The sequence below is a fragment of the Diaphorina citri genome, unplaced genomic scaffold (assembly GCF_000475195.1).
Source record: "Diaphorina citri unplaced genomic scaffold, Diaci psyllid genome assembly version 1.1 scaffold1762, whole genome shotgun sequence".
In the NCBI taxonomy this organism is placed as follows: domain Eukaryota; kingdom Metazoa; phylum Arthropoda; class Insecta; order Hemiptera; family Psyllidae; genus Diaphorina; species Diaphorina citri.
In genome coordinates this window covers 1,803-23,589 of record NW_007379188.1, presented here as the reverse complement: position 1 = coordinate 23,589, position 21,787 = coordinate 1,803, and the positions used below count along the sequence as shown (strand labels likewise).

The following is a 21,787-nucleotide window of genomic DNA, read 5'->3' as shown; positions in this document are numbered from 1 at the left end:
TAAATGCAATTCGGATATAGGGGGTTATGGCTAGCCCCCAAACCGATTTTATTCGATACCGGGTCCGACAGCCGATAAATCTCCCGGAGCCAAAACTCATTTCAGGACGACGCGACGAGACGGACCCCAACTTCCTGGAACGACAAACTTCCGGAATGCGGTGAAGACGAAATGGTTAAATTATACATTCCAGGGGTTCCCAAACATTCTGGTCTCGTGGTACCCTTTATCAGTAACAAATTTATTTTTCTGGTGGCCAGCTTTGATCTAGTGGCACCTTTTTTCAGCGTCAATGTTTCTGGTAGCCCCTGACGATAACACATCAAATTCGTCAGTTAAATACCATACCTATGAAAAATGAATTAAATCAAGAATACATTACATATAAGAAGTTATGGTCCCTAAAAGTACAGAAGTACTTACAGGGATGATGAAGAATAATCATGTAAAGAATATTGTAAAGAAAGAATAAACTTATTATTATTATTACTGTTTCGAAAGAGCTATGTTTGAACAGGAGAAATTTCTAGTTCCTCTCTCTCTCTCGCTCTTTCTCTTTCCCTCCCTCTTCTCGTAAAGGTTTCCTTTTAATAAAAAGTATTCAAATCTTCCCCTCCCCTCATTCGCTTTCTGCCTTCCCCTCAATTTTATTTTTCTGGTGGCCACTATAGTGGCACCTTTTGAAAAAAGGTGCCACTAGATTTCAAAAGGTGCCACTAGATCAATCACCTTTTGAAAAAAGGTGCCACTAGCGTCAATGTTTCTGGTAGCCCCTGACGATAACACGTTAAATTCGTCAGTTAATTACTTACTATGTCCGTAAGATAGGTGTTAGAAGGATTGGGTGGTTTAAACCCCCCCCCTTGGACGCCCATAAAACCCCCCGTCCCTAAAGACTTTATTTTTTTTTTTACTCTCTCTCTCTCTCTCTCTCTCTCTCTCTCTCTCTCTCTCTCTCTCTCTCTCTCTGTCTCTCTCTCTCTCTCTCTCTATCTCTCTCCTCTCTCTCTCTATCTCTCTCCCTGAAGTAAAACGCTAGGGTCAGTATTGAAAGGTTCGACATGATACGTGGGTTGTCGACTTTTGGAATGAATTGACTGTGGGCGTGAGAATACCTAATGGTTCGATGAGTCGGAATGGTATAGGGGAGGACGAGGGTTCGAATAATTTACGGCCAAATAATTTGTAGAGTTCGAGAAGGACAAATATCTCCTTTGTTATTCGGTCCCCACTTGGAAAATTGATGAGAAAATTCATTCTTATGTGGGTGTTTTATATTAAATTTTAATCTATTCTATAAATTCTTGTGTTGCCAGTCTAATTTTATTAGCTTGGAGGGTAGCTCATTTGCCTTGTAAGTGCTAGGTTGTGGGTTCGACTCCCGCCGGGGGCGGATTTTATGCTGAACGGATAACGTTCGTTCTCGGAACAGCTGATGGCTTTCTCCTATACTGTTTTTCTTCTGTCTTCGCTTTCGGAACTCGTTTCCATTTCTTGGATTTCCTATGATTTAGTACAGGTGCTATTACACCATAAGAAGGAAAACCACCTTCATAAGAGGAGAAATTCTAAAAGGAAAATGCGACTTTTCTTTGTTGATTTTTCGACATTCGCCTCTGATCATTCTCTCTCTCTCTCTCTCTCTCTCTCTCTCTCTCTCTCTCTCTCTCTCTCTCTCTCTCTCTCTCTCTCTCTATCTCTCGTTCCTTAGGGTTTTTCCATATTTTCATTATTTTCTCTCTTCCTCCTTCTCCTTCTCCTCCTCTTCTTCCTCTTCTTCCTCCTCCTCCTCCTCCTCCTCCTCCAATATTCTTTTCTCATATTTTGTTGTCTTTTTCTTTCTAAATCAGAAGAAATTTGCTTTGTGCTCGTTTAATGACACGTGGTCTGAAGGGACTTGGTCTGAAGGGAAGGGTCTGAAGGGACTGGAAATATTTTCATATCACATACCAGAACGCCCAGACAGTATGCCAATATAAAATTACTATACAGGGTGGTCTGAAGCACTTTCATATCAATTATTATTATTATTATTATTTCTTAAAATCTGACGTCACTACTCTTCGAACTTTTTCATTAGATCGGCACATGAAAATTGAATTTTTGTCCTTTTAAAGTTACTTTTTCGGATTTTTGACTTCAGATTTGGATTTTTCACAACTTTTTACATACCTAGGAATCGACCTTTTATTCATAATTTTTACCCAACTACAACTGCTCCATTGCGAGAGAAAGGGACTCAACTTGAGAGGGAACGACAGAGAGAGAGAGAGAACAAGGGGAGATTGGGAGAATGAAAAAGGAAGAGAAGAAGAGAGGGAGGAAGCGCGAGAGACAGAAACAAAAGAGGGAGAGATATGAAGCGAATGAGGGAGGGGAAGATGGAGGGAGAGTTTGAGGGGGGGAGAGATTGAAGAAGAAGGAAGAAAGAAAGGGGAGAGAGCGAACCTTGGGGAGACTGGGAGAACGAAAAAAGAAGAGAGGGAGAAAGCAAGAGGGACAGAAACAAAAGAGGGAGATGTATAAATCAAGTGAGGGGAAGGCAGAAAGCGAATGAGGGGAGGGGAAGATGGAGGAAGGCAGGAAGGGAGAGTTTGAGGGAAGAGAGGAATGAAGGAGGAAGAGAAAGAAAAGGAGAAAGAGCATAGCATTTACTTCGAAGGAGAACATGTTAGAATGTAAATTTATATCCGTCAAACCCTTAGCCTGTTGGGGTCCCTAGTGGCCGAAATAAGAACTAGGCGTAGAGGCAACAAGAACATTGTTCTGAGATCAGAGATGCAGTGAAAACACGGGGGAATACACAAACGTATACAATCAACAAAACACAATGGAAAGAGGAGAAGAAGAAGAAGAAGAAGATGACGACGAAGAAGAAGGAGTAGGAGGAGGAGGAGAAGAGGAAAATGAAGAAACGTGAGGAGAAGAAGGAAGAAGAAAAGGGGAAAAAAGAAGAAGAAGAAGGCAAGAAAAAGATATCTAGGCAATGGAACAAAGTAACAAACAAAGTAGCTAAACTCTGTTTGTTTCTTTGTTTGTTTTTTTTTTTTTTTTTTTTTTTTTTTTTTTCAATCATGCATAAAAATGCAAAAAATGGTAAAATCATTTAATCGAACAAACCGTCCGAGATTTATTCTAGTTCTACGAGTAACAAACAACCACACAAACTAAAAACAAGTCACGGTAAAACGTCCAATAAACACCAAGGCCATCTATCAAAGTCATCCGCCACAAGACAAAACACAAGACATTTCCCTGTGTACGGACGTTAATCTATTCAATGAACATAGGACATACCTAAATAAATAGATGGATTATGTACATAGAATCAGAATATAAAGCATTGTATATAGGTAGGTATTGCTTCGCAGTGGCTGAGTTAGATTTTCCAAAGGCTGAGCTTGCTGAGCTATAAAAGTATAAACCCATGCACTGTAGCTTTCAGCAATAACACGCCACTGGTACCTATGTACATAAATAGTTAGGTATAAAACACTGGAGCAACTGGAGCTTTAGAGTATACATAGAATTTATAAATAGAAAATTAGGATATGTACAATTGTACATAGGTAGGTATATAGAATAGGAAAGGACCGAAACATGTCTAACATGTCTTTGGGAACATACGCCAAGATCCTGTGTCTCTCCCTTAGTAGGGAGGAGGAAGAGAAGGATGGGAGGGAGGGGGAGGAGAAAAAGGGAGATTGAAAGGAGGATGGGAGGGAGAGGAAAATGAAGGGAGAGGATAGGTTAAAGAGGGAGAGGGAAGGGAAAAAGGAGGAGGGGGAGAGAGGAGAAGGGAGAAGAAGGAGGAAGCAGAGAGAAGGGAGGGAATAAGAGAAAGAGAAGAGGGAGGAGGAAGAAAAGCGTTCAAATTAAAGGAAATTAACATTCCTTCACGCTTCCGTCAGTTTGAACCCCCTCCCTCTTCCTCCCCCTAAAACAAGACATTCCCCATTTCTGTCTTTCTGTCCCATATAATCCATTTTCCCCCGGTGTCAATCTCCCCCCACTGTACCCTACATTTAGTTCTCCCGTGTTCTTAGTTTCCCAGTGCAGCGTTTCCCCCTTGTTCCCCTAAACTGTAGCAAATAAGGTACACGTTATGTCGTTGTATTTCACATTTAAATGCTTGGGTAGGCAAGATCATTTCCTTGAAATTTTGTACCCTACATTTAGTTCTCCCGTGTTCTTAGTTTCCCAGTGCAGCGTTTCCCCCTTGTTCCCCTAAACTGTAGCAAATAAGGTACATGGTATGTCGTTGTATTTCACGTTTAAATGCTTGGGTAGGCAAGATCATTTCCTTGAAATGTCCCTTCTCGTCTTCTCTCCTCTATTTTCTTCTTCTCTTCTCCCTCTTCTCCTTCCATCATTTTCTTGAAAATTCCCTCTCAGGCTCCTCTTTTTCCCATCTAATCTTATTTCTTGTTCCTTTTCTCCCTTTTCTGCACCTCCTTCTTCTTCTCCGTTTTCGCCTATTCCTCCTCTCATTCCATCTATCCTTATTTTTTAAAGCCTCCTCCTCCTTCTCCTCTTCCTCCTCCTCCTTCTTTTCCTTCTTTTCAATCTCCTTATTTTCCTCTTTCTCTTCTTCCTGATGTTTTTCCTAGCCTTATTTTTATTTCTGCCCTATCTACTTCTTCCTTTCTCCTTCTCCTCTTTCTCTCTATTCTTTTTTTTCTCTTCTCCACTGCTCCCCCATTCTATTTTCTCTCTCTCTCTCTCTCTCTCTCTCTCTCTTTTTCTCTCTCTCTCTCTCTCTCTCTCGTCTCTCTCTATTGTCTCTCTCTCTCTCTCTCTCTATCTCTCTCCTCTCTCTCTCTATCTCCTCTCCCTGAAGTAAAACGCTAGCGGTCAGTATTGAGAAAGGTTCGGACATGATACGTGGGATTGTCGACTTTTGGGACAATGGATGTTGACTGTGGGCGTGAGAATACCTAATGGTTCGATGACGTCGGAATGTATAGGGGAGGACGAGGGTTCGAATAATTTACGGACCAAATAATTTGTAGAGTTCGAGAAGGACAAATATTTCTCCTTTGTTATTCGGTCCCCACTTGGAAAATTGATGAGAAAAATTCATTCTTATGTGGGTGTTTTATATTAAATTTTTAATCTATTTCTATAAATTCTTGTGTTGCCAGGTCTAAATTTTTATTAGGCATTGGAGGGGGTGCTCATTTTGCCTTGTAAGTGGCTAGTTGGTGGGGTTCGACTCCCGCGGGGGCGGATTTTATGGCTGAACGGATTAACGTTCGTTCTCGGAACAGCTGATGGCCTTTCTTCCTATACTGTTTTTCTCTGTCTTCGCTTTCGGAAACCTTCGTTTCCATTTCTTGGGATTTCCTATGGATTTAGTACAGGTGCTATACACCATAAGAAGGAAAACCACCTTCATAAGAGGCAAATTCTAACAAGGAAAAAAATGCGACTTTTCTTTGTTGTTTTTCAATCGCCTCTGATCATGTTCGTACATTGGTTTGTTTGTGACAGAAGTTTTATGAGCCTCTATGAACGTTTCGAATGTTATGGCTCTTCAGATTTTTAGTTTCTTACTACTGTTCTCGTTTTTATTACTCTTTATGAACTTTCTTATGACTGGAGTACCAGAAACTCTTATGGGTACTTATACTGTGGACATGACTGTAGGAGAAGAGAGGGGGAGAGGATTCATTACCTTGAGTATCTACTCTTGAGTGTCTTCGAGTCTATCATTCTAAAGATTCTAAGATTTCTAAGGCCTCTACCACAAATTGAAATTTAATTTTTAATTTTATTTTTTTTTAAAAGATGAGTGTTCCACCACCGTTTTTATTTCGTAGCAATGAAACAACTGCTACGTTAGACGCATGTAGCCTGTGTCGTAGCATGCCCATCCCGTAGTATGCCTCTCATCAGATGGGCGAAAAACCCTCTTTATTAAAAGGACTTCGCGCTCTTTAGGCAGAAGAAATTTTCTCCCTGTTCGACGAATTTGGGACCCAGTTTTCAAATTAATCTGATGCACTCTTCAACTGTCCCATTGTGTCTCAGGAGTGAATGTGAAGTGCTTAACTATTATTTTTAACAAAACACGAATATGTAGACATCAGTATTTTTTTTTTTTATTATTATTTAAATTAGGTAGGTGCTTCTGGCATTCTGGCATCCAGGTGCCTCCGGGAACGACATCGATGGAACTTTACATCAGGATGGCAACCTTATGGCTTATGGCTTTCTGTCAAACAGCCTAAATATCCTTTTCATTCTGGACAACAAACTTTGATCTCTTTAGCTTTAGAGCAATGTTATTTTTATTTTGTTTTTGTGACGGAAAAAATATTTCGGGGGGGAAAAAAATAACAAACAACAATAATAGACAGCAAATAAATATATTATGTAAATAATGAAATGTAAATGTGAACTCTTTGTGGTGAGGCAAAAACCTTTTCACGACTTTTGCGCGTATGCAGTTATGTTTGTACCAATCTGATCTGTCCAATTTAGGTATAATATATACCTATACCTACCTACATGGTTATTTAAGTAAGTATAAGACTCAGTATGTACCTAGACACCTACATAGATATCCAACTACCGAAATTTAAATCATAAAAATGAAAAATTCATACCAAAGTTTTGACCCATATTTCAAGCCCCAGGTAACTTTATGTGGCAAACTTTTCTTTTCTAATATTTTAGTCTTGAAAAAAATCTCGCTCAAAAGAAAGTGTCTACCTATAGGCATGGTAGAGTTTTTATTTGGGGTCGTGGGTTCGATTCTCGCCCTAGACAAATTTTATCTTGAGCCCTAAAGTTCAGTAAGTTCTCGGAATGGCTTCCAGTGAGATACTACGATTTCGGCATGAAAAGAGACCTGCGCTTTTTTCATTGATTTTATTACCCGTCAGGACTTGATGGGTTTTAGTTTTTAGATGTCCCAAGGATAATAAGGTCATCTGACTCAGAACTGACCTTTTCTGGAATGCCTTCTAGCATTCACTTCGATAAAATAATAAAAACAAAATAAATAAATTATCTTTTTCCCATCTAATCTTATTTCTTGTTCCTTTTCTCCCTTTTCTGCACCTCCTTCTTCTACTCCGTTTTCGCCTATTCCTCCTCTCATTCCATCTATCCTTATTTTAAAGCCTCCCCCTCCTCCTCCCCCCTCCTCCTCCTCCTCCTTCTTCTTTTCCTTCTTTTCAATCTCCTTATTTTCCTCTTTCTCTTCTTCCTGTTTTCCCTAGCCTTATTTTTATTTCTGCCCTATCTACTTCTTCCTTTCTCCTTCTCCTCTTTCTCTGTACTACTTTTTTTTCTCTTCTCCACTGCTCCCCCATTCTATTTTCTCTTTCTCTGTTTTTCACTTTTTCCTGCTGAACCGCTCTTCCGATCTCTCTTTCTCTCTCCCTCTCCTTCTCTCCCTTCCTCTCCCTCCCTTTCTCTCTCTCGTTCTCCTTTGCTGTCCATCTCCTCTCTCTCTCTATCTCTCTCCCTGAAGTAAAACGCTAGGGTCAGTATTGAAAGGTTCGACATGATACGTGGGTTGTCGACTTTTGGAATGAATTGACTGTGGGCGTGAGAATACCTAATGGTGCGATGAGTCGGAATGGTATGGGGGAGGACGAGGGTTCGAATAATTTACGGCCAAATAATTTGTAGAGTTCGAGAAGGACAAATATCTCATTTGTTTTTCGGTCCCCACTTGGAAAATTGATGAGAAAGTTCATTCTTATGTGTGGGTGTTTTACGTTGTATTTTAATCTACCTATTCTATAAATTTCTTATTAAATTTGCCAGTCTAATTTTATTAGCTTGGAGCGTAGCTCATTTGCCTTGTAAGCGCTAGGTTGTGGGTTCGACTCCCGCGCCGGGGCGGATTTTATGCTGAACGGATAACGTTCGTTCTCGGAACAGCTGACTTTCTCCTATCCTGCCTCCTTCTCTCTTCGCTTTCGGGATTCGGTTCCATTTCTTGGATTTCCTATGGTTTAGTACAGGTGCTATCACACCATAAGAAGGAAAACCACCTTCATAAGAGGAGAAATTCCAAAAGGAAAATGCGACTTTTCTTCGTTGATTTTTCGATTTTCGACTCTGATCATGTTCGTACATTGGTTTGTTTGTGACAGAAGTTTTATGAGCCTCTATGAACGTTTCGAATGTTATGGCTCTTCAGATTTTTAGTTTCTTACTACTGTTCTCGTTTTTATTACTCTTTATGAACTTTCTTATGACTGGAGTACCAGAAACTCTTATGGGTACTTATACTGTGGACATGACTGTAGGAGAAGAGAGGGGGAGAGGATGCACTGCCTTGAGTAGTGAGTACCTACTCTTGAGTGTCTTCGAGTCTATCATTCTAAAGATTCTAAGATTTCTAAGGCCTCTACCACAAATTGAAATTTAATTTTTAATTTTATTTTTTTTTAAAAGATGAGTGTTCCACCACCGTTTTTATTTCGTAGCAATGAAACAACTGCTACGTTAGACGCATGTAGCCTGTGTCGTAGCATGCCCATCCCGTAGTATGCCTCTCATCAGATGGGCGAAAAACCCTCTTTATTAAAAGGACTTCGCGCTCTTTAGGCAGAAGAAATTTTCTCCCTGTTCGACGAATTTGGGACCCAGTTTTCAAATTAATCTGATGCACTCTTCAACTGTCCCATTGTGTCTCAGGAGTGAATGTGAAGTGCTTAACTATTATTTTTAACAAAACACGAATATGTAGACATCAGTATTTTTTTTTTTTATTATTATTTAAATTAGGTAGGTGCTTCTGGCATTCTGGCATCCAGGTGCCTCCGGGAACGACATCGATGGAACTTTACATCAGGATGGCAACCTTATGGCTTATGGCTTTCTGTCAAACAGCTTTTTTTTTTTTTTTTTTTTTTTTTTTTTTTTTCACTTTCTATATTTTGTATGGCTGCGCATTAGGGGTGGAAAGGTAACATCTATCGTTCTATGACCAACTGTCAATTTATACAATTTATCATGACTAAAAAGCCTCTAATACTTGCTTATCTTACCGGGAATAATGTATACCTACCTACATATGTACATAATAACGTCAGTCCTGAACTAAAATGGACGCGGCACACAAGGGATCAGGAAGAGACCGCCTTAAAATAATAAATGCATAATAACGTAAGCAATTAAAGTAGGTATCACGATTTAAATTGCAGAATAATACAAGATAAGTACTGCAGTATGCCAAAGATAAATATGCCAGTAATCAGCATGCCAAAGATAGGTACTACATGCGAATGTGCATATATGCCAAAGATCAAGCTCGCGTTGCAGGTTCCAATTTGGGGTCCCAGAACTGAGTGGACTCATTTTTGTTCTGCAATTTTCAACCCCCAATAGATGACTAAAAAAAAAAAAAAAAAAAAAAAAAAAAAAAAAAAAAAATCATAGCGCACGATTTTCTAATGACTTAATGACCTACTCTTCTTCAAAGATAAAAAGATACTTCAAAATGCCCCCTTTTACAAGTTACTTCTAAGAAGAACTTGATTAAAAATTCACTCCCCAAATCCTGTTTCTTTTCAAACATCAAAGGGGATTTCAAATTCAAAAATTAATGCTTTCAAATTCAAAAATTAATGCTCGGTTTCAAAAATTAATGCTCAGAAAGCGATAATTGATATCAAAAAGTTTTTTTTCCACCGAAATTCTGTTTCAATAATACCTCGTCCTTGATTTGTGGCTTACCAGTGGAAAGCCCTCCTTCCACTTTCGCCGGCAAAAGTACCTACCGAAAGTTTATCCTAAAAGCTTTCGAATTTAATAAGAATTAGGATGCTTAAGTTCTCTTATATGAAAACTTTGCCCCCGTTCATACCGGACCGTGGAAAGGAGACGTGATGCTGGCTTTTCCTGACCTCACTCGGGTCCCACTAGGAACCGAATATAGCTTGTCGCCAAATTGAAGAGTAAGACTTTGGCAGTCATTCACTAACTTAAAAAATCTATGAACGTTAAACCTCTACTAACAGTTATACAGTATGGTTAAACCTCTATTAACAGTCATACAGTAATTTTAAACCTCTATTAATAGATATGTGTAGTAACGTTAAACCTCTATTAACAGTTACCCAGTGAGGTTAAACCTCTACTAACAGTTATACAGTATGGTTAAACCTCTACTAACAGTTGTACAGTATGGCTGAACCTCTACTAAAAGTTGTGCAGTATGGTTAAACCTCTACTAACAGTTGTACAGTATGGTTAAACCTCTACTAACAGTTATACAGTGACTTTAAACTTCTATCAAACAAAAGTATCGCTTCTCTTCAGTCCATTGGGAAGCTACACGACGCTCTTCCGATCTTCTTCTTCTTCTTCTTCTTCTTCTTCTTCTTCTTCTTCTTCTTCTTCTTCTTCTTCCTCCGCCTCCTCCTCCTCCTTCCCCTCCTCTTCCTCATCTTCTTCTTCTGCTCAACATGCGCCATTACTAGAATTCTTGTTCTTGTACCAAGATAAAGTCAAATTGACACTGGGTACATGGTACATACCCAGCCCCAAACCATCTGGCTCAAAGACTCCCTCCGTTCTCTGTTCTCAGGAGGTTACTACACGTTCGACCAGAAGAAAAGCAAGGTCCGTCTGGTGGCATTGAACACCAATCTGTTCTCCAACAATCCACTCAACTCCAAGGAGGAGCTGGAAGCCCAGTGGAAGTGGTTCGAGACCATCATGACCAAATCCGAGAAGAACAATGAGAGGGTAAGTGTCCAATTTGATGCAATAAGAAGACCAGAGCGATCTGTATTTATTTAAGAATACATTGAAAATTACAAATAAAACACCCCTTCCAGGTTTTCATATCCTGGAAGGGCACTCAAAATCGAAGTTGCATTCCCACGCTGACCTGCCAGGCTTATAAAATCTTGCTTTTTTCTCTCCTGTTTGATCAATCATCCTTTTTCCGATTTCTCTTATCCAATCCTTCCCCTCCTTGCAGCACACGCCCATCGTCTCAAAGGCCACAACAACTAGCTTGAAACCTCTCTGGACAATGTTTGTATACAGGCCATGCTTTCTCTTGACCGCTATCTCCGCTGCTGCGCCAGCTTCCTTTTTCTTCGTTTGGTTTATGTATGAATTGGCTAATGTGTCTCGGCACCATGCAGTAAACTTCTGAGACGCAAACCTACACAAAACTTAATCGAAACCGCTTGGGGAATAGTTTACAGGACCGGAGAGTTGTTCCTAAAGATTAAATAGGGGGAGGGGGAGAGAGAGAAACGGAGGAATGTGTGAAGAAAGGGGAGTTAAGAAGGGTAGAGAGTTGGAAGGAAGAAAGGATAAAGACAAGGAAAGAAGAAAGAGAAAGGAGAGAGGGTGAACGAAAGAGAGAGAATGAAAAAGGAAGAAATGTGTCGAAAATATGGGGAGAGGAAAGAAATTTGAAATTCACAAGAAAACACACATTACTCTGCAGACCTGTGGAGTATGGACTAGTAAGATAGTAGGTAGGTACTAACTACACCTAAACTTAGCATTATAAATTTTTCTTGGATGTGTCAGAATCATGCGACTCATGGGCACAAAGCAGATTCTACATCTCTACACTATGGTCGAGTGGATCGCCATCAACTAAAAAAGTTCAACACTATAAACTTTTTAGCATTATTTTTCCACCAAAATCTTTTTATCTATTTTATATGGATGCTATTTCTCCTCCTAAAATAAATGCTTCAAAAAATTGGTTCTCGGCTATGTCTATTGTCAATATCTTTTGAAGAGTAGGCACGCCTTTCAATATTTCAAAGACACTATAAACTTTTTAGCATTATTTTTCCACCAAAATCTTTTTATCTATTTTATATGGATGCTATTTCTCCTCCTAAAATAAATGCTTAAAAAATTGGTTCTCGGCTATGTCTATTGTCAACATCTTTTGAAGAGTAGGCACGCCTTTCAATATTTCAAAGGCAGCTTCTTTGGCCTGTTTCTAATAAAGGCCACTTGAAGTTTATATTTCTTTTGATATGAAACACTTCAAAACAGACACAGCCGTAATTTGCCTCTTTCCTTTTTATACATCGCCGCAGATTATAGGAAACATAATAATGAAACACTTCAAAACAGACACAGCCGTAATTTGCCTCTTTCCTTTTTATACATCGCCGCAGATTATAGGAAACATAATAAAAAAAAGCCTGAGAAAAACGATACACAAGAGATTCGAGGAAGGAAGAAGGAGGAAAGGGAGAAATTACAGAGAAAGGGGACAAAGAGGGAAAAGGGGAGGGGGTATTACAAAGTTTTTTTTCTCAAAATTAAACTCTTAAAACTTATCTTATAAAGGAGGCTTAAAATTTTAAAAAAAAAAGAAAGTTGTTGAGATAATTTTCTTTCTTGCCCACTGATCAATATACAATGGATGGGAGCGAATGGGATTAGGAGGGGCCTGGTGAGTGAAATTTCCCTTCCACTTTGAGTTTTTTCCCTCTTTTTCCTCCCTATACCTAGGTAGGGAGGAAATTCTTTTTACACGGTTTCCTGGTGGTCCTGGTCTGATGATGAAAATCTGAGTATTCTCGAAAGCTTAAAAATTTCGTCGAAATTTCCCTTCATTTTCCCGTGGGAAATAGAAAAAATCCCCGCTCCATTCACAAGTGAGTTGGGTTTTGAAAACTCGCGTCTCGAACAGTTCAAACTTTCTTTTCTGTTCAGCCGTCCGACCCAACGCTTCGTTTCGAATTTTGATTCATTTACTTCGCCATTTCCGGGATCCCAGCCATTTTCACAAGGGAGTTTCATAGCCTGTAAAGGTGAGTTGATCATATTGTCATCAAATGATTTCCTTTCAAATTGTGGTTCTTGAAATATCCAGAAAGTATCAACTTTCAGTAGGTAATATTTTATATTGGGTTGGAGTTCACTTGAAACCACATGGTCTTCATTGCCTGGCAAAGAGTCTCCAAATCTCGTACGTCTGAACTAGATCCAGCGTGCTAGTGATTTTAATCCAAAATTTTAGCAAGTAGGTAAAGTACCTCCTGTGCTGATTAATTAAATTGAAATTCGGCATGGCACTCCAGCGGAGGAATCTTGTAACTCTCTGAGCTTGAGCTTTGAATCTGAGTTGTATAACATTATCCTCCCCAACAGTACTGAAATTGTCAGAGAGAAGAGAGAACGACTTTATAAAACCCCTAATCCAGCTCTTGATTTACAACGAAATCCCCTTAGGCTTGAGGACTAAGGGGACCTCTGAGCCAACGGCCCTTGTGTAACGAAGTGGATCCGCGATGGCCGACTCACATTGTTTTGGGCTGCACTAATTTGCTTCTCTCCTATCCATAACCTGTTTAATTGTAACATAATAAAATGTTGTTTAAATGTTAATTGTATATCAGAATTTACCCAACTCTTCTTCTTCATCTCAGTACCTTACCCTAGCTAACACACCAGCCAGCTGATCCGACTTATTCGGATGGCCCAAAGGTCAGCCTAATGTTCCCCGAAGACTATCCATGGCAGGAGTCAACAAGGCCCTAGGCTTTCGTTATACTTGTAAAAATATTATTATCAGGGAATGAAATTTTTTTGATTCCTGCAGGAAACTTTCTTCCTTAATACAAACATGAGGGGGGGGGGCATTGAGGGGAGAAACCTAGGAGGGAAAAACATTGAGGGGGGAAAAGGGAGAGGGACTAAAACTGGGAGAGGAAGAGGGACTTTGGGATACCTGCTAAAGCCTCAGCTTCAAGTAATGAGACTTTGGTAACTAATATTAATGACGCTATGGATGAAGGCAGATCTGGCAACAATGGGAAGGTAGAGTTGGCAACAGTGGAGGGATGTGTGCCAGACGATTAATGGAGAAGAAAAGCGAAATGACACGTTGCGTAGAGGCAAGGTGGATATGATGTGGAGAAGAATAATTGGACAGGAGAGAGGAGAAGTGAACGGAGGTGAAAGTAAAGAACATTTTTTCAGAGGGACTTTCTCCGAAAACTTTTAATTGCTTAGGAGGCAGAGGGTGATGTGAACTAGTTGGAAGTTAGGTGTAGCTGGGTGTATAACTCATAGGCAGTTTTGAGACTATGATAATATTTTACTTTGAGTTTTTGGGTATTAGAACTTTCTAGGTGATATTATGTACCTAGGGTTTAGGAGGATATTTCGGAAAGTTGTAGGATGAGATTGTTGAAGGGTTTGGGTTATTCCTTGCATGTTCTCTAGTCGGCCTTTCGGTTCGTGTCTTCGTGTAGGTACTTTTCTTGTCTACAGCGGCTTTCCACCTCTTCCTCGTCATAGGCAGTTTTGAGACTATGATAATATTTTACTTTGAGTTTTTGGGTATTAGAACTTTCTAGGTGATATTATGTACCTAGGGTTTGGGAGGGTATTTCGGAAAGTTGTAGGATGAGATTGTTGAAGGGTTTGGGTTATTTCTTGCATGTTCTCTAGTCGGCCTTTCGGTTCGTGTCTTCGTGTAGGTACTTTTCTTGTCTACAGCGGCTTTCCACCTCTTCCTCGACCTTGAGGGACACACTACCATCACGTCACGTTACTTGAGCTCACGTGACGTGATAGTAGTGTGGCTGTCCTGAACGAGATTACATACAATATTATGGGAAAACTTTGAACTACATCTTAGGGACACGACGTGTGTCCACGAAAAGTAAAGGTAGAAACACACTACCATCACGTCACGTTACCTGAGCTCACGTGACTCGACCTTGAGGGACACGACGTGTGTCCACGAAAAGTAAAGGTAGAAACACACTACCATCACGTCACGTTACCTGAGCTCACGTGACGTGATAGTAGTGTAGCTCTCCTGAACGAGATTACCTACAAATTTTATGGGGAAACTTTGAACTACATCTTTCTGACTCCCCTGAAGCTCATGTGACGTGACGTGACGTAGTGTGTTTCTACCTTAATTCTAATTAACATTCCTCGTTTCTATTGGTTCCCAGGTGTTCATCATCGGTCACATGGCCCCCGGGGCAGATGAGAAGCAGTTCGACGCCCTCCCCAGCTTCAGTGTAGTGTGTTTCTACCTTAATTCTAATTAACATTCCTCGTTTCTATTGGTTCCCAGGTGTTCATCATCGGTCACATGGCCCCCGGGGCCGATGAGAAGCAGTTCGACGCCCTCCCCAGCTTCAGCGAGAAATATAGCACCAAGTATTTGCGGCTCATCAGGAAACATGCCGCCATTATTGTCGGCCAATTCTTCGGCCACCTACACTCGGACACGTTCCGGATTGTTTATGATGACAGTAAGTTATCTCTTGCTTGAAGTTGCTTGCTTGTCTTTCTGGTTGAAAAGAACAAGCACAAGTCCTCACAATGGTTGACTGCGGTTCAAGCCGAGCCAATTAAACATGGCTACAGGTAGAGACCATCACCCTGATGTATTGTTGTTCTTAGCAGGATATTCGGGGTTGATTCCTGGCAAGGTCGAAGTTTTGGCGGCCTTGTGTATGGGTTTCGGAGTGCACTCAACCTCGTGAGGATAATTGAGCCACCCCCTCCTTCTCGCAATGAAACATCTGCTATCTATATGGTGTGGTGACTGTGGTCTGTGTCGGAGGAACTGTAACTGCAGATGAGATGTCGCGAAATGGAAGAGAGAAGGAAGACAGGATAGGAGAAAGCCAGCCGGACAAAACTTATAATTATATGTATTTTAGAATAAAGTCTGCCCCGGGCGGGAATCGAACCCGCGACCTAGCGCTTACTCGCTTAGAAGGCAGGCGCGTCAACCAAAGCTAACAGCTAAGTGCTAACTATAGACTCTATCTATAGGTCTATAGAGTATAGGGTCTCGGCACTCTCGGCACGTAAAATCCCAGACCAAACTCTGCCCCATGTTATCGGTAGCAGTTTTTAACGCCGCGCAGCGCGAACTTTGAATAAATAACCGAGTCTAAATTCGATAATAATCCACGGATAACTTGCGAACACGAGCATTCGATAAGTGTTAAGTGATTCGCAGAGAAAATTTGACATAAAACATACGTTGAATTACACGTTGCCTTGAGAAAGTGTGGACTCGGCCTTAAAGGTTATGCTCTGATTTGTGCCAACCCATAGGAACCAGTTCGACCAATGGTACCGAAATTTTGTTCGACTAAAATTCTGGACAGGACTTTGTCTATTACAGCTACTCATTATGTCTCTTTTGAAGATATGGTGCGAGTTCTTCCCACTATTAAATAAATAATAATAATAATAATACCTAATATAATATGATAATCTGCCTTGAAATGAGAGAATAGCCAGCTAAGGCTAAAGGTGTGTCCAAACATAGTCGACCGGTCGCATCGATTCACAATAAATTCACATCGATCAACGGCCATCGACTATGTGTCGACACACCGAAAGCTAATCAACGTTAAAGGCACCTTGCAGTTTTGCTGGAATCAGCTCATCAGTTATTCTTCTCACGAGGCTGAGTTCACCCCCACCTAAAAAGACTCGGATCACTCGGATCCTTCTCAACGGTACTGGTGCATTGAATAGGCGTGAATGTACCTAGTGTATCTGTAAAGTGTAAACGCGCCTTCATGATACTTAGCTACTTACCTATAATAAAATACCGATGTCGACTGAACCGTCCCCACTGCTTCGACAACATAGATTCAACTCGCGGATCGACGACCGGTCGACAATGTTTTGACACACCTTTATGATTCAAATGGTTTTACGGCCATCGACTATGTGTCGACACACCGAAAGCTAATCAACGTTAAAGGCACCTTGCAGTTTTGCTGGAATCAGCTCATCAGTTATTGTTCTCACGAGGCTGAATTCACCCCCACTTTTAAAAAGACTCGGATCACTCGGACGACTTTAGTGATCCTTCTCAACGGTACTGGTGCATTCAATAGGCGTGAATGTAAGTGTATCTATAAAGTGTAAAGGCGCCTTCATGATACTTACCTATAATAAAATACCGATGTCGACTGAACCGTCCCCACCGCTTCGACAACATAGATTCAAGTCGCGGATCGATGGCCGGTCGACAATGTAAATTCCATACCTCGGTTGGGATTGAACCCACGCCCTCCTGTTTACCAGGCGAGCGCCTTGACCACTACACCACCGAGGCAGGTGGTGCTGCCTCGGTGGTGTAGTGCAAATAGCTGCACCTTTACTATTGCTCTCATTCCTGGTTGGATTGTAAGTTTGTAAGCTTTACATTTCAAGACGTGTAAGCTTAAATGAAACACTTCTAGTCCAAACATCTGGCAAGCTTTATCCTTCAAATCTTTCTTTGAGACAAAAGAACAAAAAAGAGGTTAAGACAAAATTAACGCTAAGAAGGGACGAAATTAACAAGAAAGAATTTCAGCCAGTATTATTTAGACCTCAGCGAGGCCAATGCTAAGAACGAGGCCGTATGGCAGTTAGAATACAACCTGACCAGTTACTACGGACTGAATGAGCTATCACCGAGGTCGCTGCACGAACTTGCTCAATCTTTCACGCTAAGCAACTCGTTGCTGTTTGAAAGGTAAATAAGACACTAAAACCGGAAGTGTGGTCGACTTCAGGGGAACTACTTAATGGAGGCAAACAAAGATTGAAAGTTGGTCGATTTTTTGACTGCATTCAGGGCATTCAGGGGATACTGCTAAGGCCAGCCACTCACTATCAGGTAAAAGTGACAGGTACACCTAATCAGGTTCACTTTTCAGGTCTACCTGATGAGCACACAGGGCAAACAAAGATTGAAAGTTGGTCGATTTTTTGACTGCATTCAGGGGATACTGCTAAGGCCAGCCACTCACTATCAGGTAAAAGTGACAGGTACACCTAATCAGGTTCGCTTGTCAGGTCTACCTGATGAGTACACATACACTATCAGGTAGACTTGACAGCGGGACCTGAGCAGGTCTACCTGATAGTGAATGGCTGGCCTAAAAGGTGTCAAATGAAAGTTTGACAGCCATATTTCATTAAATAGTCTCATTTTTCTGGTTCTCCTCAGATACCACCGGGCATACGCGGTCAACTTCAACCACCACTACCAGCATTGTGATTCCAACTGTCGCCATACGCACTACTGCGCCATCACCAAACTGGAGTTCAGTGACTTCCGAAACTGTCTGGAGACTGCTGCGCATGCGCTGGCCAGCTCCAACAACCACCAACAACGCAATGCGCAGTTGGCCAGTTTACTGCTGGTCGTACCTTTTGTTCTGGGACGACTTATATGATTTGGGTAGGAATTTTTATGGGAGAGGACTTGTAATTGAACAGTTTTTTGTATTTTTTATTATCTTGGTAAGCAGGGCGTTTTTGACTGGATCAAAACGTTGAAATATTTGCCGAAATGCCGGTCAAATATTTCATTCCGATTCCCAATCTTTTCGAAAAAAAAGACCAGTAGGTATCACCTACCCATATTGCTAGCTTACCAAGAAGAGTTGTACCAGTTTTTCTCAGGAGACGGTACCAGCTTTCTCGACTAGTACAAGTTATCTTCTCAGATACATACTATCTTCTCGAGGAGGAGTAGTATCATCTTCTAAACTCATATAATGAATTTGTGTGTTATGGCAGTTAGAATACAACCTGACCAGTTACTACGGACTGAATGAGCTATCACCGAGGTCGCTGCACGAACTTGCTCAATCTTTCACACTCAGCAACTCGTTGCTGTTTGAAAGGTAAATAAGACACTGAAACCGGAAGTGTGGTCGACTTCAGGGGAACTACTAACTGGAGGCAAACAGCAAGATTGAAAGTTGGTCGATTTTTTGACTGCATTCAGGGGATACTGCTAAGGCCAGCCACTCACTATCAGGTAAAAGTGACAGGTACACCTAATCAGGTTCGCTTGTCAGGTCTACCTGATGAGTACACATACACTATCAGGTAGACTTGACAGCGGGACCTGAGCGGGTCTACCTGATAGTGAATGGCAGGCCTAAAAAGTGTCAAGTGAAAGTTTGACAGCCATATTTCATTAAATAGTCTCATTTTTCTGGTTCTCCTTAGATACCACCGGGCATACGCGGTCAACTTCAACCACCACTACCAGCATTGTGATTCCAACTGTCGCCATACGCACTACTGCGCCATCACCAAACTGGAGTTCAGTGACTTCCGAAACTGTCTGGAGACTGCTGCGCATGCGCTGGCCAGCTCCAACAACCACCAACAACGCAATGCGCAGTTGGCCAGTTTACTGCTGGTCGTACCTTTTGTTCTGGGACGACTTATATGATTTGGGTAGGAATTTTTATGGGAGAGGACTTGTAATTGAACAGTTTTTTGTATTTTTTATTATCTTGGTAAGCAGGCCGTTTTTGACTGGATCAAAACGTTGAAATATTTGCCGAAATGCCGGTCAAATATTTCATTCCAATTCCCAATCTTTTTGAAAAAAAAGGCTAGTAGGTATTACATTGCTAGCTTACCAAGAAGAGTTGTAGGTACTAGTTTTTCTCGGGAGATGGTACCAGTTTTCTCGACTAGTACTCTAGTACAAGTTATCTTCTCAGATACATACTATCTTCTCGAGGAGTAGTATCATCTTCTAAACTCATATAATGAATTTGTGTGTTGCATACTTTTATGTACCCTAAAAGATTAGGAGAGAAATCTAATATAAAAAAATAAAAATTGTAATCGAAAATTTTGCAAAGAGTGCCATAACACCCTCTGGTTCCTGGTTCTACCATCCAGATACAGGTCATGTTCAACGTTGCTTATCTTCAGTGACCGGGGACTGGTATTTCTATCGTCGCAAAGCGAGGACTTTGCTCGATGTATTATTTTATTGTATCTATTAGACTAGAATGAATAACAAGTACAAGTCCTCACAATGGTTGACTGCGGTTCAGGCCGAGCCAATTAAACATGGCTACAGGTAGAGACCATCACCCTGATGTATGGTTGTCCTTAGCAGGATATTCGGGGTTGATTCCTGGCAAGGTCGAAGTTTTGGCGGCCTTGTGTATGGGTTTCGGAGTGCACTCAACCTCGTGAGGATAATTGAGCCACCCCCTCCTTCTCGCAATGAAACATCTGCTATCTATATGGTGTGGTGACTGTGGTCTGTGTCGGAACATGCCAATCCCGTGGTATGTCCCTCATCGGATGGGCGAGCAGAGACACAATGCTTCCGATTCAGGCCAGCCACTCACTATCAGCTATCGGGTAGACCTGACAGGCGGACCTGATCATGTGTACCTGTCAGCTCTACCTGATAGTGAGTGGCTGGCCTAAGGAGTTAGATCAACACGAGAACATCAATAGCTGCTCATAATTGCCAGTGGCGGCATTACTCGTTAAAATTGAGTCCCCATGTATTGCTTTGTGTTTTTCCAGACAAACCAGTGTCGTGGATGATGATGGCACCCTCCGTGAGTCCAAGACGAATTCCGATCGGCAACAACAACCCCGGCATCCGAATCTACAAATACGACACTGTCACAGGAGCGGTAAGTGCGGCTCTTCAGAAAAACAGGAAAAACTCACTAATTTTGAGGTGCACTCAGCCTGGCGAGGAGCCTATTGGGGATAATATGAGCGTGGATGATGATGGCACCCTCCGTGAGTCCACGACGAATTCCGATCGGCAACAACAACCCCGGCATCCGAATCTACAAATACGACACCGTCACAGGAGCGGTAAGTGCGGCTCTTCAGAAAAAACGGAAAAACTCACTAATTCGAGGTGCACTCAGCCTGGCGAGGAGCCTATTGGGGATAATATGAGAATCTGCCTTGAAATGAGAGAATACCCAGCTAAGGCTAAAGGTGTGTCCCAACATAGTCGACCGGTCGAATCGATTCACAATAAATTCACATCGATCAACGGCCATCGACTATGTGTCGACACACCGAAAGCTAATCGACGTTTAAGGCACCTTGCAGTTTTGCTGGAATCAGCTCATCAGTTATTGTTCTCACGAGGCTGAATTCACCCCCACTTAAAAAGACTCGGATCACTCGGACGACTTCAGTGATCCTTCTCAACGGTACTGGTGCATTGAATAGGCGTGAATGTAGTGTATCTGTAAAGTGTAAACGCGCCTTCATGATACTTACCTACTTACCTATAGTAAAATACTGATGTCGACTGAACCGTCCCCACTGCTTCGACAATATAGATTCAACTCGCGGATCGACGGCCGGTCGACAATGTTTTGACACACCTTTATGATTCAAATGATTTCGTTTCAGGTGCTGGATTTCAGCCAGTATTATTTAGACCTCAGCGAGGCCAATGCTAAGAACGAGGCCGTATGGCAGTTAGAATACAACCTGACCAGTTACTATGGACTGAATGAGCTATCACCGAGGTCGCTGCACGAACTTGCTCAATCTTTCACGCTTAGCAACTCGTTGCTGTTTGAAAGGTAAATAAGACTCTAAAACCGGAAGTGTGGTCAACTTCAGGGGAACTACTAACTGGAGGGCAAACACTCCTCTCTCTCTCTCTCCCTATTTCTTGGTGTTGCTTTCATAATTATTTTCAAAGAAATTAATATCGTCTCTCCCTCTCTCTCTCTCTCCGTCCCTCCCTCTCTCTCTCTTTCTCGCTCCTAGAAAACCGAAATGTTAATAATAAAATTTCAAACCCTCCCCTTCTTTCTCTCTCCTCCCTCCCCTCTCCTCCTCCTCTCTCTCTCTCTCCCTATTTCTTGGTGTTGCTTTCATAATTATTTTCAAAGAAATTAATATCGTCTCTCCCTCTCTCTCTCTCCCTCCCTCGCTCTCTCTCTCTTTCTCGCTCCTAGAAAACCGAAATGTTAATAATAAAATTTCAAACCCTCCCCTTCTTTCTCTCTCTCCTACCTCCCCTCTTCTC

General features: G+C 41.4%; 1 protein-coding gene across 1 annotated transcript in view; it reads left to right on the top strand.

The window, feature by feature from the left end:
- Nucleotides 1-21,335, top strand: part of LOC103517134 (acid sphingomyelinase-like phosphodiesterase 3a) — a gene marked incomplete at its 3' end in the record, with an annotated part of 48,405 nt that extends 27,070 nt beyond the window's left edge. Inside the window, exons 2-5 of the mRNA XM_008482155.1 lie at nt 10,556-10,716; nt 15,056-15,236; nt 20,302-20,414; nt 21,160-21,335. Of these exons, the coding sequence (XP_008480377.1) occupies nt 10,556-10,716; nt 15,056-15,236; nt 20,302-20,414; nt 21,160-21,335 (631 nt within the window). The remainder of the gene's footprint in view (nt 1-10,555; nt 10,717-15,055; nt 15,237-20,301; nt 20,415-21,159) is intronic.
- Between the last annotated feature and the right edge of the window lie 452 nt (nt 21,336-21,787).